At 36.9% G+C, this 12,859-nt stretch overlaps 1 protein-coding gene and 1 pseudogene across 1 annotated transcript; both read left to right on the top strand.

The window, feature by feature from the left end:
- Positions 1 to 1,329: 1,329 nt before the first annotated feature.
- LOC126018748 (olfactory receptor 1440-like) lies at positions 1,330 to 2,280 on the top strand. The gene has a single exon (XM_049780844.1). It carries the CDS (start codon positions 1,330 to 1,332, stop codon positions 2,278 to 2,280), a length of 951 nt encoding a protein of 316 aa, XP_049636801.1.
- Positions 2,281 to 2,421: 141 nt separating this feature from the next.
- Positions 2,422 to 2,624, top strand: LOC126019227 (uncharacterized; annotated as a pseudogene).
- Positions 2,625 to 12,859: the final 10,235 nt, after the last annotated feature.

Below are 12,859 nucleotides of genomic sequence, written 5' to 3'. Positions count from 1 at the left end.
TAGACTAACGGAACATTAGTTATCAAGGCAACTCTGTTTTAAACATTTTACTCTTGTTTAGTACTGTTCATGTTTGGAAGAGTTCTACGGGTCACTCCAAATTTGTTGCTGAGAAGTTGCTCTTGGTAGTGTTTTGGGGAACAATATAATTATGGGAGACAAACGGGTTTCTTGCAGGTAAAGCATATCTTTCTGGCTCCTATAAACCATCTCCTTGTATTCTCCAGGGCGTTTTAAAGAGAATTTACTCCACTATCTTCATTTTACATGTGAGATTATGACTGAAGCATTTATTTTAGCATTGAATTAATACTAGAAGCATGTCTGGTTAATCTTACTAGTTTATTATGGAAAGACATGACAGTATTTCTCTAATCTATTCTATTTAGGTTTCTCCTCCATATGTGGCAAATCTGGAATGTGGAAACATGAAATTAAAATGTTTTATTGGGAAATGCAGCGATGATGCTATTTACTGTTTTTTATTCCCCAAAGAGTAACAAAATATATGCAAGACAATATTTAAATTAAGGTAGGTAATGAAACACCAAGGTAACAATGAATGTCACTTTTATTCATGAAAGTGCATGAGTGATAAAGATGATTTAATTTTACTTTTTGCATGGAAAACCATTTTCTGTTTTTGAGTGTGTAGATCAGTATTTAAAAAATACTTTTTATTAAAACACCTGAGATACGAGTTAAAATGTTGTTGATAGTTTAGTTTCAGTCATACAATGTTCCAACATCCATCCAGTATTTATTTCCTTTCACCAGTTTCCCCAATTACTCTCCTATCAGCCCACTCACACTCAGCCTACATCTATGACAAGCACCTTTCATCTTCTCTCTTTTTTTTTTTTAGGCACTGTCATTTACAATCCTTAAATTCCTTTGAATTTCTAGTTCTTGTCCAGAGTGATCACTTCCAACAATTATTGTAATAGAGATAACTCCTCTGACTTAACTGCATCATCATAATTAACTGCATCTTAACTCATCATTTCTATTGTCTTTGAGTATTATTCTCACACTAATTTTTTTTATTTAACCAACTTTATTACATACATGATTGTATTTGGGTTTCAGTCATGTAAAGAACACCACCCATCACCAGTGCAACATTCCTGTCACCAATGTCTCACACTAATTTTTAAAAAGCTATTCTGCAGATGAGTGTGATCATTCTTGATCATTCATTCTATGTCCTTTCCCACTGACTCATTTCACTCTACATGATATTATCCGTGTCTATCCATTTAACAAACAAATTTCATGACTTCATTAGAAAACAAGTTTCTTTTTTTATTTTTATTTTTTTCTCAGCAGATGGTACCAGTTAGAGAAAGAAACCACACCTCTGTGACCTTCTTTATTCTCCTGGGACTCACAGAAGACAAAAAACTGCAACACATTCTTTTCCCTATATTCTTAATATCCTACCTGGTAACTCTTTTCTGGAACCTGGGTCTGATCATTTTAATCAGGCTGGATACCCAACTGCAAACTCCAATGTACTTTTTTCTCAGTTCCTTGGCTTTTATGGACATCTGCTATTCTACATCTGTTAACCCAAAGATGTTTTATGACTTCTTCAAAGATGAGAAAAGAATTTCTTTTCTTGCTTGTGCCACCCAGTATTTTGTTGGCGCTTCTCTGGCTCAAGGCGAATGCTTCGTCTTGGCCGCTATGGCCTATGATAGATATGTAGCTATTGGGAAGCCATTGCAGTACACGACCATCATGGCGCCTGGCCTGTGTTGGAAAATGGTTATATATGCCTATGCAAGCGGTATGCTTTGTAGCTTAGCTGAAACCATTCCTACCTTTACTCTTTACTTCTGTGGACCAAATATCATTCCACATTTCATATGTAACATATCTGAAATTGTTGCCTTGGCTTGCTCTGATACTTTTTACAGTGATATGACTATATTTATTGTAGCTATTTTTGTTGGCTTTGGCTCTTTGCTTGTTATTATTTTATCCTATATCTTTATTGTGGTTTCTGTTATGAAAATGTCCTCTGGAAAAGGTGGTTCCAAGGCCTTCAATACCTGTGCTTCCCATCTGACAGCTGTGACACTTTACTATGGAACAGGCCTTGCGGTATATTTGCACCCTTCTTCCAGTCACTCTAAGACAATGGACAAGATAATGTCATTGTTTTATACTGTTCTCATCCCCATGGTAAATCCTGCTATCTATAGTCTGAGGAATAAAGAGATCAAAGAGTCCCTCAAGAAGGTGACGAAGAGGGTTGCACAGAAACTCCACTGAGAATATTATTTGGGCAGGCATTACACACTATCAGAAAGGCAGGGGTAAGAATCTATGTAATCATTTTGGGTAGCAATACAGATAGCTAGGCCTGGGATAAAACCTGGCTCCTTGATTTTTTTGAGAAAAAATCAATGAGTCATACTTACCTGGCAGGGGAGATGCCATGATCATGAAGGTGGTTTTTCCAGGGTGAGGCTTATCCATTGCACTCCGGATGTGCTTTCCAGGGTGAGGCTTATCCATTGCACTCCGGATGTGCTGAACCCTGCGATTTCCCCAAATGTGGAAAACTCAACTGCATAATTTGTGGTAGTGGGGGACTGCATTCGCTCTCTCTCCTGGAAAAAAAAAAAAGAATCAATGAGTCAGGTTTAGTGGTAGCAGCTGAACACAAGGCTGTTTTATTTAGCTGTTATCAACAATTAGTTTTAGTAGTGTAACTGATATTTAAGACCATTTTTAAAAAGCCCCTTTCCACGACAATTTCTAGGTAAATTATCCATCAGTTTTTGACAGATACTCTATATAATGTGATTGTCTTATTTCATCATTTATTTTACTTATTTTGTATGAATTACAAGTTAAGTAAGCTGGAATAATATATAAAATATGTGAAAATTACTTTAGTAAGCCTACATTTCAAAATTAGTAATTTGGACTGAAGAAGAGAAAAAGTAAGAAAGAGAGATATAAAGAGAGAGACAGAGAAAAAGAGACAGGAACCAGGAATGAGGAAGTCAGATGATGAAGGTAGAACAAAGATGACAAAAAAAGATCACAAAATATTGACTGAAGTTTAGTCCCAAATAGCCTATTTCCTTTCTCTCACGCTTATTATCTTTATACAGTGACTTTGAGCAACTGAATAGAGATAAAAAATGCTCTGTGCTCAGGTATAACTTCTTTGATGTACAGGGGGCCATATGAGGTGTCAGGGATCAGATCTGAGTCAATCACATGCAAGGCAAGCAATCTACCAATTGTACTACCGCTCTGGCCATTATATATCAATTTTTAGATACAGTATTTTAGTCATTGTGGAGTTTAGCTTGAGCAAACTGCACTGTTCAGATCCAGTTTGACCTCTGTTACAGCATAGAATGCTTCTGATACATTATGTCCTTTCTTTGTATTAAGTTTTTAAAGACCCTTCCATCTAATTTTCATGTTACATATTTCTAATTTTCTGCCTTTTAACTCAGCCTATTACCTGCCCATTAAATTCTAATAAATTATATTCCTATATATAAAAAATACTTATGTCATTTAATTAAGCTTACCTTTCAAACTAGTGACTGTTAACTTAATTTTTATGAAGCATTTGAATTTCTTTAAGTAAACTAGACTCCTTAGGAAGAAGTTTCCTTATACAGAAAATGTAATATTTTTAGTTTTCAGACTTTTAGAACTTAAAGGTGCTTATAAAGTAGCATGAAGGTAGAGCATATGTCTTGCATGCAGAAGAACGGTGGTTCTAATTCTGGCATCCCATATGGTCCCCTGAGCCTGCGAGGAGCAATTTCTGAGCATAGAGCCAGAAGTAACCCCTGAGCACTGCCTGGTGTGACCTAAAACCAAAAAAAAAAAAAAAAAATGAGCTCAATTTAGTCAAGCACAGAATATGTGTAGTGGATAAGTAACTTGCTTCAGTGATACCTTCAGAGCCATCTGGAAATTACTCCTAGCATCCTAGAGAAAGCATGGAAAAAACTGAATAGAAAAGAGGGGCTTTACTGGCCATGAAATAGCTTATTTGATCATACACCAGATCAGAGAAGCTGGAGAGCAGCTTCAAAAAGGGAGAAAATGGTTTAGTCTATGTCTTGAAGAGATTCAGTGATTAAACAGTTAATACATAGTCTAGTAGCTTTTCAATAAACTCATACAGGTACATGATTCTATTGTTGAAAAAATGCAATTAAAAGCCATACAAAACCCTATTTATCATGTACAAAAATGTCAGAAAAGGGGGCTCCCTGTGTGTTTTTCACATGGTAATGAAGACATCTATATGTGAAAAGAGTTTTTCTTGTTTTCTACTGGCTACAACTGTCCTGTCAGAAGCTTGAAGGTTTTAACAGATCACAAATGTTCTTAAGAGTTCTGTGTTGATTCAATCTAAGCCAATTGAATGTAATATGGCAACTTCTGCCAGAAATAAGTTGTGACACAACCTCTAATTTTCAGATCTCAGGCCACTTTCTTTTAATCTTTTCCAATCTCAGAGAGTCTTAAATATATCATTTACCAGAATTCTCAGCTTATAAGACTACTTTTGAAGTAAAAAAAAAGACAACAGAAAATCTGGGGTCGTTTTATACGCTGAGTATATCCTAAAAAACATTTCAATATGCCGCTAAATGAAAATCGTCTGGATATTGCCACGAAATGAATTTTCCAACTCAGTCCTACACCAAACACTGCAAGGCTGCTTGGACCATTTCTCTAACTTAGCCAATCCAAGCAGGCTTTTTATGCATGCAAATTATGCAGTATTCTGTACCCGAATCTGCACTGTAAAAAGCCTGCTCATATTGGTCAGAGTCAGAGAGGAAGTCTAGTACCAGTATAACCTTTAAACTTTTGCTTGTTGTGATTGGCTCACTGTGGTACATACAGTTGCAGCATAGGAAGGTTCTGTGTAGCCAAAGCTTCTGTATCAAGACACATGCATAGTAACTGAATGGACTGTATTAGAGCACTTCCAGTGAGCTAAAAGGTACCGTAAAAGAACTGGTGTTGCCTCAGAAGTGAGGGGGTAGTCTTAAACAGTGAATTAGGCCTACACCTGTGTTTTAACTGTAAAATTAGGGGGTCATCTTATATACCCAGTCATCTGATATGCCAAAAAATACCGTATATGAGTAGATATAGACTAAAATTGAAGAAGCTTTCACATTCTTGACTCATTACAGAGTAAAGGACCTAGTTACATCATGATCCTGTCCAAATTCATCTAGATGCTTTGCTTTCTCCTAAACGAGCAGATAAAACTATTTAGAGATTCAAAAATAAAATAGGGAGGGGAGAGTGAGTAGCTAGGCTAATAATTATCTTGAGAATAAAATGTGTAAATGGCAAATGGCCAGGTGATAGACATATTATCCTGCCTGTTTCTGTTGTGATATGGATCAACATTAGGGGAAATCTGAAGAAAGGAGACTGGCAACCTCTAGACTTAATGAGAAGATAACAAAAAGTGCTATTTTTCTATTTAGAGAGGTATGAAAAGGGCAATAGTTGCCTGGGTGTGTCCCAAAACCACATACACATGAACTCAAAGATGAAATGTAAAAAGTTTCCAAACAACAACAGAAGACAGAAAAAAACCTCAAAATAAATGAATACATAACAGAAGAACTTTGAATTGAATTAAAAAACATATCACGAGAATCATCATCTTCCCCATCCTGTTCTAATCGCTCCCTCAAAAAGCAAAAGAGATTGTCTTTCAGGCCTTTCCACAGCTTCCTTTAGGGTTCCAGCAGCATTCCTGATTATCTGCTCCCTGGAGCCAGTCATGTTTGTGTCTGGGCCAGATTAGGGAACTTCCCATCCTAATTCTTCCCACCAAACACAAACAGGATTCTCTTTTGGGGCTTTCCACAGCCTCCTTCCAGATTCCAGGGCCATTTCAGATCATCTGCCCCCCTAGGGCCAGTCAGGTCTGTGTCTGGGCAGGAATACAGAAATCCCCCTTCCTTCCCATCAATCCTCTTTCTCTCAAACCATGTGGATACTAGTGTATCTACGTGAAGTCAATTTATTTTATATAGTTCCTGTCAGATTGGATATACACTTCTTTCTCTTAGAAAACATACAGCTCAAAACCCAGCAGAACAACACAAAGAACTAGTTTGCAATACATATATATTGATATTGGTTTTTGGGTAGCACCCAGTGGCACTCAGGGGTTACTCCTGGCTCTGCTCTTAGAAATTGCTCCTGACAGGCATGGGGAACCATATTGGATACCGAGATTTGAACCACCATCCATCCTGTGCAAGACAAACGCCCTACCACTGTGCTATCTTTCCGGCCCCAGTTTGCAATATTTTTTTTTATCATACTTAGATAACCTTGCTTGTTTAGAAAAATGACCTCTAAAGAGATATACCTTGAGTCATCTTTCATACAATTTAACAGATCACTTTTTTTAAACACCCTGATACAGCATTCCAAACCATTAAATGCAAAGATCAGTAAGAAAGACAACAGTTGCAGATATGGAGAGAAATCATGGCAAATTTCCAACTCTACCCAAAAGCCGGAGCTTTATAGATGAGAATCTAAAATCAACACTTAATGTTTTAGCAGTAGAAATCAAGGAGTCATTAGCTTATGAAATTAAGAAATCTATAGATGAACAATTCAACCACAGAACTCTTTCAGAAGATGAGAGAATCCATACAAATGGAACTAAAGGAACTAAAAACATTTCAGCAAGCCACAATAGTAGAATTACACAAGTAAAGAATCCCATAGACAAGTTTGAAGACAAATTACAAGCCAGGAGTGATAAAGAAGTCAAAAAAGAAAGGAGAGACAAAACATAGGAAGAAAATGTTAAGTATTTCATGAACAAAGACAAAATATATAATCTCTGACTAATAGGAATATCAGAAAGGGAAAAAAGGGAAAGGTGAAGAACAAGTAGTGAGGGAAGATAATAGCAGAAAACTTTCCCACTCTTGGGAAAGAGGCTTCTTTACAAATCCAAGAGGCAAAAATGAGTGCCGAATGAAGTAGACCCTAACAGAGCAAAACCAAGTCATTTATTAATCTAAATGGCAAAAAAATCAAAGAGAGAGATGGACTCTCTAAAACAGTAAGGGAGAAAATTGAACAGAATAGTCTGAGAAAGATTCCCCAGTACATGTTAATTTTTATATTGACATATATGGAAATATATTAACATATATTCCCAGGTATAAATTAATTTTTGATAAAGGAGCAAAATATGTGAGTGGAACAAAAAAAAGCCTGTTCTACAAGTGATACTGGGAAAACTAGTCAGCTATGAGCAAGAAAATGAACTTAGACCTCTTTCTAGACTGTGTACAAAGATTATAACAAAATATATAAAAGGCCTTAAATTCAGACCTGAAACCATAGGCTGAAGTGAAAGCATTTTCAAAGAGGAAACAAGACTAACCAATAAGATAAACACATGGGACTACATTCAATTAAGTAGCAAAAAAAAAAAAAAAAAAAAAAAAGGAAGCTTCTGCATTTCAATGGAAAGGATGATCAGGATACAAAGACTGCCCATGACATAAGATAAATTACTAATACAATGCCTATCTGATTAGGGGTTATTACTTAAGACATATAAGACATTGGTAGAACTTAAAACATTCAACCCTATTAAAAATGTAGAGGAGTTGAACAGAAAGTTCCTCAAAGAAGAAATAAAGATGGCTAAAAGGAACGTGAAAAAATGCTCTATATCATTAACTAACAGGAAGATTCAAGTCAAAACAACAATAAGATATCATTTCTTACATAGAGAACAGCACACATAAAAAAGAGCAAGAAAACCAGTGCTTGCATGGATGAAAGGGGACAAAGGACTCTTAGTCACTGCTGATACAGACTATTCCAGCCTTTTGGGAAAACTACATGGATATTTCTCAGAAACTAGAAATTAAGTTTTTGTATAACCCACCAATACCTCTCCTTAGGGGAGCAAAACATTGAAGAAGGGTCTCTGTACTTCTTTGTTCATTATGGCACTACTAACAATAGTCTAATTCTCGAAAAAAAAAATCCAAATGCCCAAGAATAGATGAGTGGATGTAAAAAACTATGGTTCATCTATACTATAGAATACTATGCAACTATTAGAAAAACTAAGTTATGAAATTTGTCTATAAATCAATAGACATAGAGAGTGTCATAGAAAGTGAATTGAATAAGAAAGAGAGGGCAAACATAGAATGATTGAACTCATCTATGAAATATTAATCTATAATATAAGAATAATACCTAAAAGCAATAAAAATGATGAGGGTGGGGTGGAGAGTACAGTCAGGACAGAGAAGGGACCTATCTGAAAATAATAGTTGGAAATTACCACTCTGAACAGGAAGTGGGTGCTGAAAGGAAGAAAAGTGATATGCATGATGCCCCTTGATTAACTGTTTACAATAGTACCTAAAAAATGTGAAGAGAGGGAGACAGAAAGACAGCAACACAGAGACATAGACAGAGAGACAGAGACAGGCAGAGAAATAGAGAGCAAGAGATACAGAGAGTGACAAAGAGAGATGAGAGAGAAGTATCTGTCATATTATAGGCTGGGGTGACAGGAGAGGAACCTTGAAAATTGATGGTGAGAAATAAATACTGGTCTTCAGACAGGTGTTGTACTGTTGAATAAACGGTCTTCACCCTAAACAAAGATGGCTTCCTCTTTACATGCCAAAGACCCACCTAGGTGAAGGAGTTGAGTTTCTGGATAGATCTTTTGCCTTCACTTCCCGCACCCCTCACCTGTGGGATATGGTTTATGGAGCCAAGTGTATAAAAACAGATGAGTGGATAAAGAAACCATGGTCCATCCCATGGAATAATAACTCTGCTTTTAGGAAAACTGAATCCATGAAATTTGGTTATACATGGATGGATATTGAAAGTATTTTATTTTGCTGAGCTATAATTCAGAGGAAGGGTAGACATAGAATGATCACACTCATTTGTGTAGTATAAAAATACAGTATGGTATTAATATCTAGAGACAATAGAGATGAGGGCCAGAAGGACCAGTACATGGTAGCTAGAATGGCACTGTAGGAGAGTACAGTGAAGGCATAGAGGGGACCATTATGACTATGATAGATGGAGATCATCACATTGAACAAGAACTGGATGCTGAAAGGACATAAACTGATATGCATAATAATCCTTCAATAACTATATGCAACCCCAATGTCTGAAAGGAAAACAAAAAAGAGAAAGAGAGTAAGGGAGTGAAAGAAAAAGAAAGAATGAGAGAAAGGTTAGCATGGGGAAGAGTGGGAGGAATACATAGGGTATTGGTAGAGGAAATGTGTACTGGTGAAGGATGTTGGGCATTGAAATTCAATTATGAACAAACTCTATAACAGCGGGAAAAAATAGAAATGGAAGCATAATAGTACCCTGGTATCTTAGTAAAAAAATTTAAGATTTAAAAATGAAAAAAGATTCTGGGTATGGGAATAAGCTGCTGAGTTTAGCCTGCTGGAGAACAGGTTTTGGGGAGAGAGAGGGGAAAATGGAGACATTGGTAGACAGAAGGTCACACTGGTGGTGGGACTGGTGTTGGAATATTTAATACCTGGAAAAAATGTATTATAACAAACAACTTGGCAAAACATTGTTGTAATAAAGAATAAAAAATAATAATTAAATGACTGGAACATTAGTACAGCAGGCAAGGCATTTGCCTTGCACTCAGCCAACCCTGGTTTGATCCCAGCATCACATATTGTCCCTTGTGCCCTGCCAAGAGTGATTCCTGAAGGCAGAAGTAAGCCCTTGAGCAGTATCCAGAATGGCAAACAAACAAAAACAAAACAAAACAAAACAAAACGAAACCCCAAACAACCAAAACCCCCAAACAACGAAACTTCCCAAAATGGAAACAGCATAAAATTATATACACCAGGGGCTGGAGAGATGGCATGGAGGTGCCTTGCATGCAGAAGGACGGTGGTTCAAATCCCGGTATCCCTTATGGTTCCCAGTGCCATTCAGGAGCGATTTCTGAGCAGAGAGCCATGGTTAGCCCCTGAGCGTTGCCGGGTGTGACCCAAAAATCAACCCCCCCTCCAGAAAAATTATATATACCATATTTTTAGTACCATAAGATGCAGCCCCGCCCCCCCCAAAAAAAAAGATGAGGAAAAATGCCTGTGGGTCTTATAGAGTGAAAGCCACCTGGAGTTGAAGCCTGAGGATTTAAAAAATGTTTTTTTTTTTTTAATTTTCTGATGTAAAAATAATGTTAAGTAAATGTGTTTAACCAGCTGTGGACCTGCATATTGTAAATATACTTTGACTCCTCAGACTGGTTGTTCCCAGCTACAGTCTCCTGATGGCATCAAGCTTTGCACCATTTGCTTTAGAATATTTTTTTCTTGTTTTTCTTGTCTAAAAACTATATGTATCTATCTTATGGCCAGATGCGTCTCATAGAGCAAAAAATATGGTAGCTACCACATCATGTTTATGTATGAAACTACTTATTTTAAACTATTAGAAATTCAAAGAAAATTTCTCAAGACTTCAAAGTCATGCTAATATGTCTTGCTCAAATTTCTTTCCCCACCAGAGTCACTCAGAACACCTGGCATCTAGCTGCTACTCAATAAATGTTTGATAACTGAATGAAAGAAATAATTTGGTGGTGGCATTGTAATCAACATTAGAATTCACTTAAGTCATAATTAATTAGAATGAAATTATATTTGCCCGCATTATTGAATATATTCCATAATATTAAAGGAAAAAGTTCCCAGGATGTGAAGTGGGTGATTTACCTCACCTGAGGGAGTTGGAAGACCAAAGTTATAGGATACATGGAGGTGGCTCTCTAGAAAGATGGCAGAGAAGGTAGAAGATATTAAGGTTTTTAAGGCACAAGGTATGTGCATAGCTTAACACTTTCAGTGAACTGTAGGAAAGATATTGGTACTTTGATGATGGGGTATGATATGATGATATTGTACACTCATGCTTGCATAAGCCAGTTACCTCAAAAACAATAAATCAAACATTTTACAGTGCTCTCCCCTAATTTATATTTATGAATGTTTACAAACATAACCCAAGTCTTCACTATTTTTGGCACTAAAATATTTGAAACACATTTGATTAAGGGATTCTGGGTGTGTATTCCAATGTGGTTATCCCAAGTACATGAAGTCCCAAATACATAATGTAGTTGAGGGAAGCAACGTAAGGTATTTCAGAGGAAACACATTTTTTTAAGGAAACACATTTTAATTCAAGTCAAATATCAAAAAGCACATTTCTAACCCACTGAATAATCTCAGAAAAAGAAACAAATATCAAAATCATAATCACACACTGTTGGGGACTGACTTGTTTGAGGACATTTTGCTGTTCTTTCTGCCATAGCCCAGCTTTTCACCTAATAGCTTCATGCAGTCTTGCTGTGAATTTTTTGAGCTAAAGAGAAAGGCATGCAGCTGCAAAATAAAATTAGCTCTAGCCGGAGAAGAGCAAAAACTGCCTGGTACCTTATCAGAAGCTAGGCCTCACTCCTTAAGACCACATTCTGGAGTAAATTAGGCTGTTATCAATATATGTATGCTACACTGTCTGTTCAGAATCACTGAGGCAGGCACATTTTGCACCAACTCCTGATAATCAAGCAGTTAGGAATGCAGCTAGAAGGACACTTGAAGTTTCCATAGAAACAGCACGTTCATCATAGCTTGAAGGTCATCCAGCCCCCTAGTCCCACTGCCCACTTCCTTATTTAGAGAATGCCTAACTTTCTTTGTTCCTTGAAACCTGAAATATATCCTTGCCTTGTATGGGCCTTCGCGCCAAAAGTATGACTGACATCACCTTTGTACTGCCCCCTTCTCCTTCACTATATAAGAAGGAGCTGTAGCCAATAAAGACACCCTTGAACAGTGAGACGCTGCCTTGGGTCTTTATTATTAACCTCTCACAGATTTTTTACAGGTGTGGTTGCTCTTCTGCTCAGCAAAATAGGAGTGCGGTTGTCTGAGAAGCCTTCCCAGCTAATTCCTGCTGGCCGGGCCCCCCTGGGGGGCTTCAGGACCCCGCAACACACATGAAGCAACTACTAGAATAAATGTCAGCAATAACATCTTACTACATAATAACATTTGAAAAATGAGTATTCACTTTTTAGATGATAATGCTCTCCCTGTCCCTGCCCCCAAAACAATTGCATGCATCGTTTCTTCTGCTGATTTCCCTTTGGTCTAATAATATTACTCCTGCTTCCTTATTTTCTACAAGAGCTCTACCACAATTCAGAGATTTATTCAGCATTTAATTAATAAATTAATGTCTTAGCCTTCTTGAGAAAAGTCATTCAAGCTTTTTCTTGAGGCATTCTAAAAATCATGTAGAGAATGTAATATTGATCGATAATTTGATTTCCAATAATTATATACTTATATATTATTATATATAATTATATATGAGAATACTCCAGTGGATGAATGCATTAAATTTAAGAAAGTAGCCTTTTGTAGTTTTATGTTTGTTGTCACTAAAGTGACCATAATAATATTATTCATTATTTTTGTTTAAGGGTGGTTAATATTTATGAAAGGCAGAGGTTAGTTCTACGTGATGATTAAAAAGTTTATATAATTTGGGGCCAGAGTGATGGCGCAGCAGGTAGGGAGTTTGCCTTGCACATGGCTGACCCAGGACAGACTGCGGTTTTATCCTCTGGCGTCCCATAAGGTCCCCCAAGCCAGGAGTGATTCCTCAATGCATATCCAGGAGTAACCCCTGAGTGTCACCAGGTGTGGCCCCAAAAAACAAACAAAATTGCTTATATAATCTGTTGCATGATGAA

This window comes from Suncus etruscus, chromosome 9 (genome assembly GCF_024139225.1).
Source record: "Suncus etruscus isolate mSunEtr1 chromosome 9, mSunEtr1.pri.cur, whole genome shotgun sequence".
In the NCBI taxonomy this organism is placed as follows: Eukaryota; Metazoa; Chordata; class Mammalia; order Eulipotyphla; family Soricidae; genus Suncus; species Suncus etruscus.
Note: the sequence above shows the minus strand (reverse complement) of the source record. Positions and strands in the feature narration are given on the sequence as shown.

Bases quoted from the DNA above. Each gene is read 5' to 3' on its own strand.
- LOC126018748 (XM_049780844.1), top strand. From the start codon at position 1,330: ATGGTACCAGTTAGAGAAAGAAACCACACCTCTGTGACCTTCTTTATT.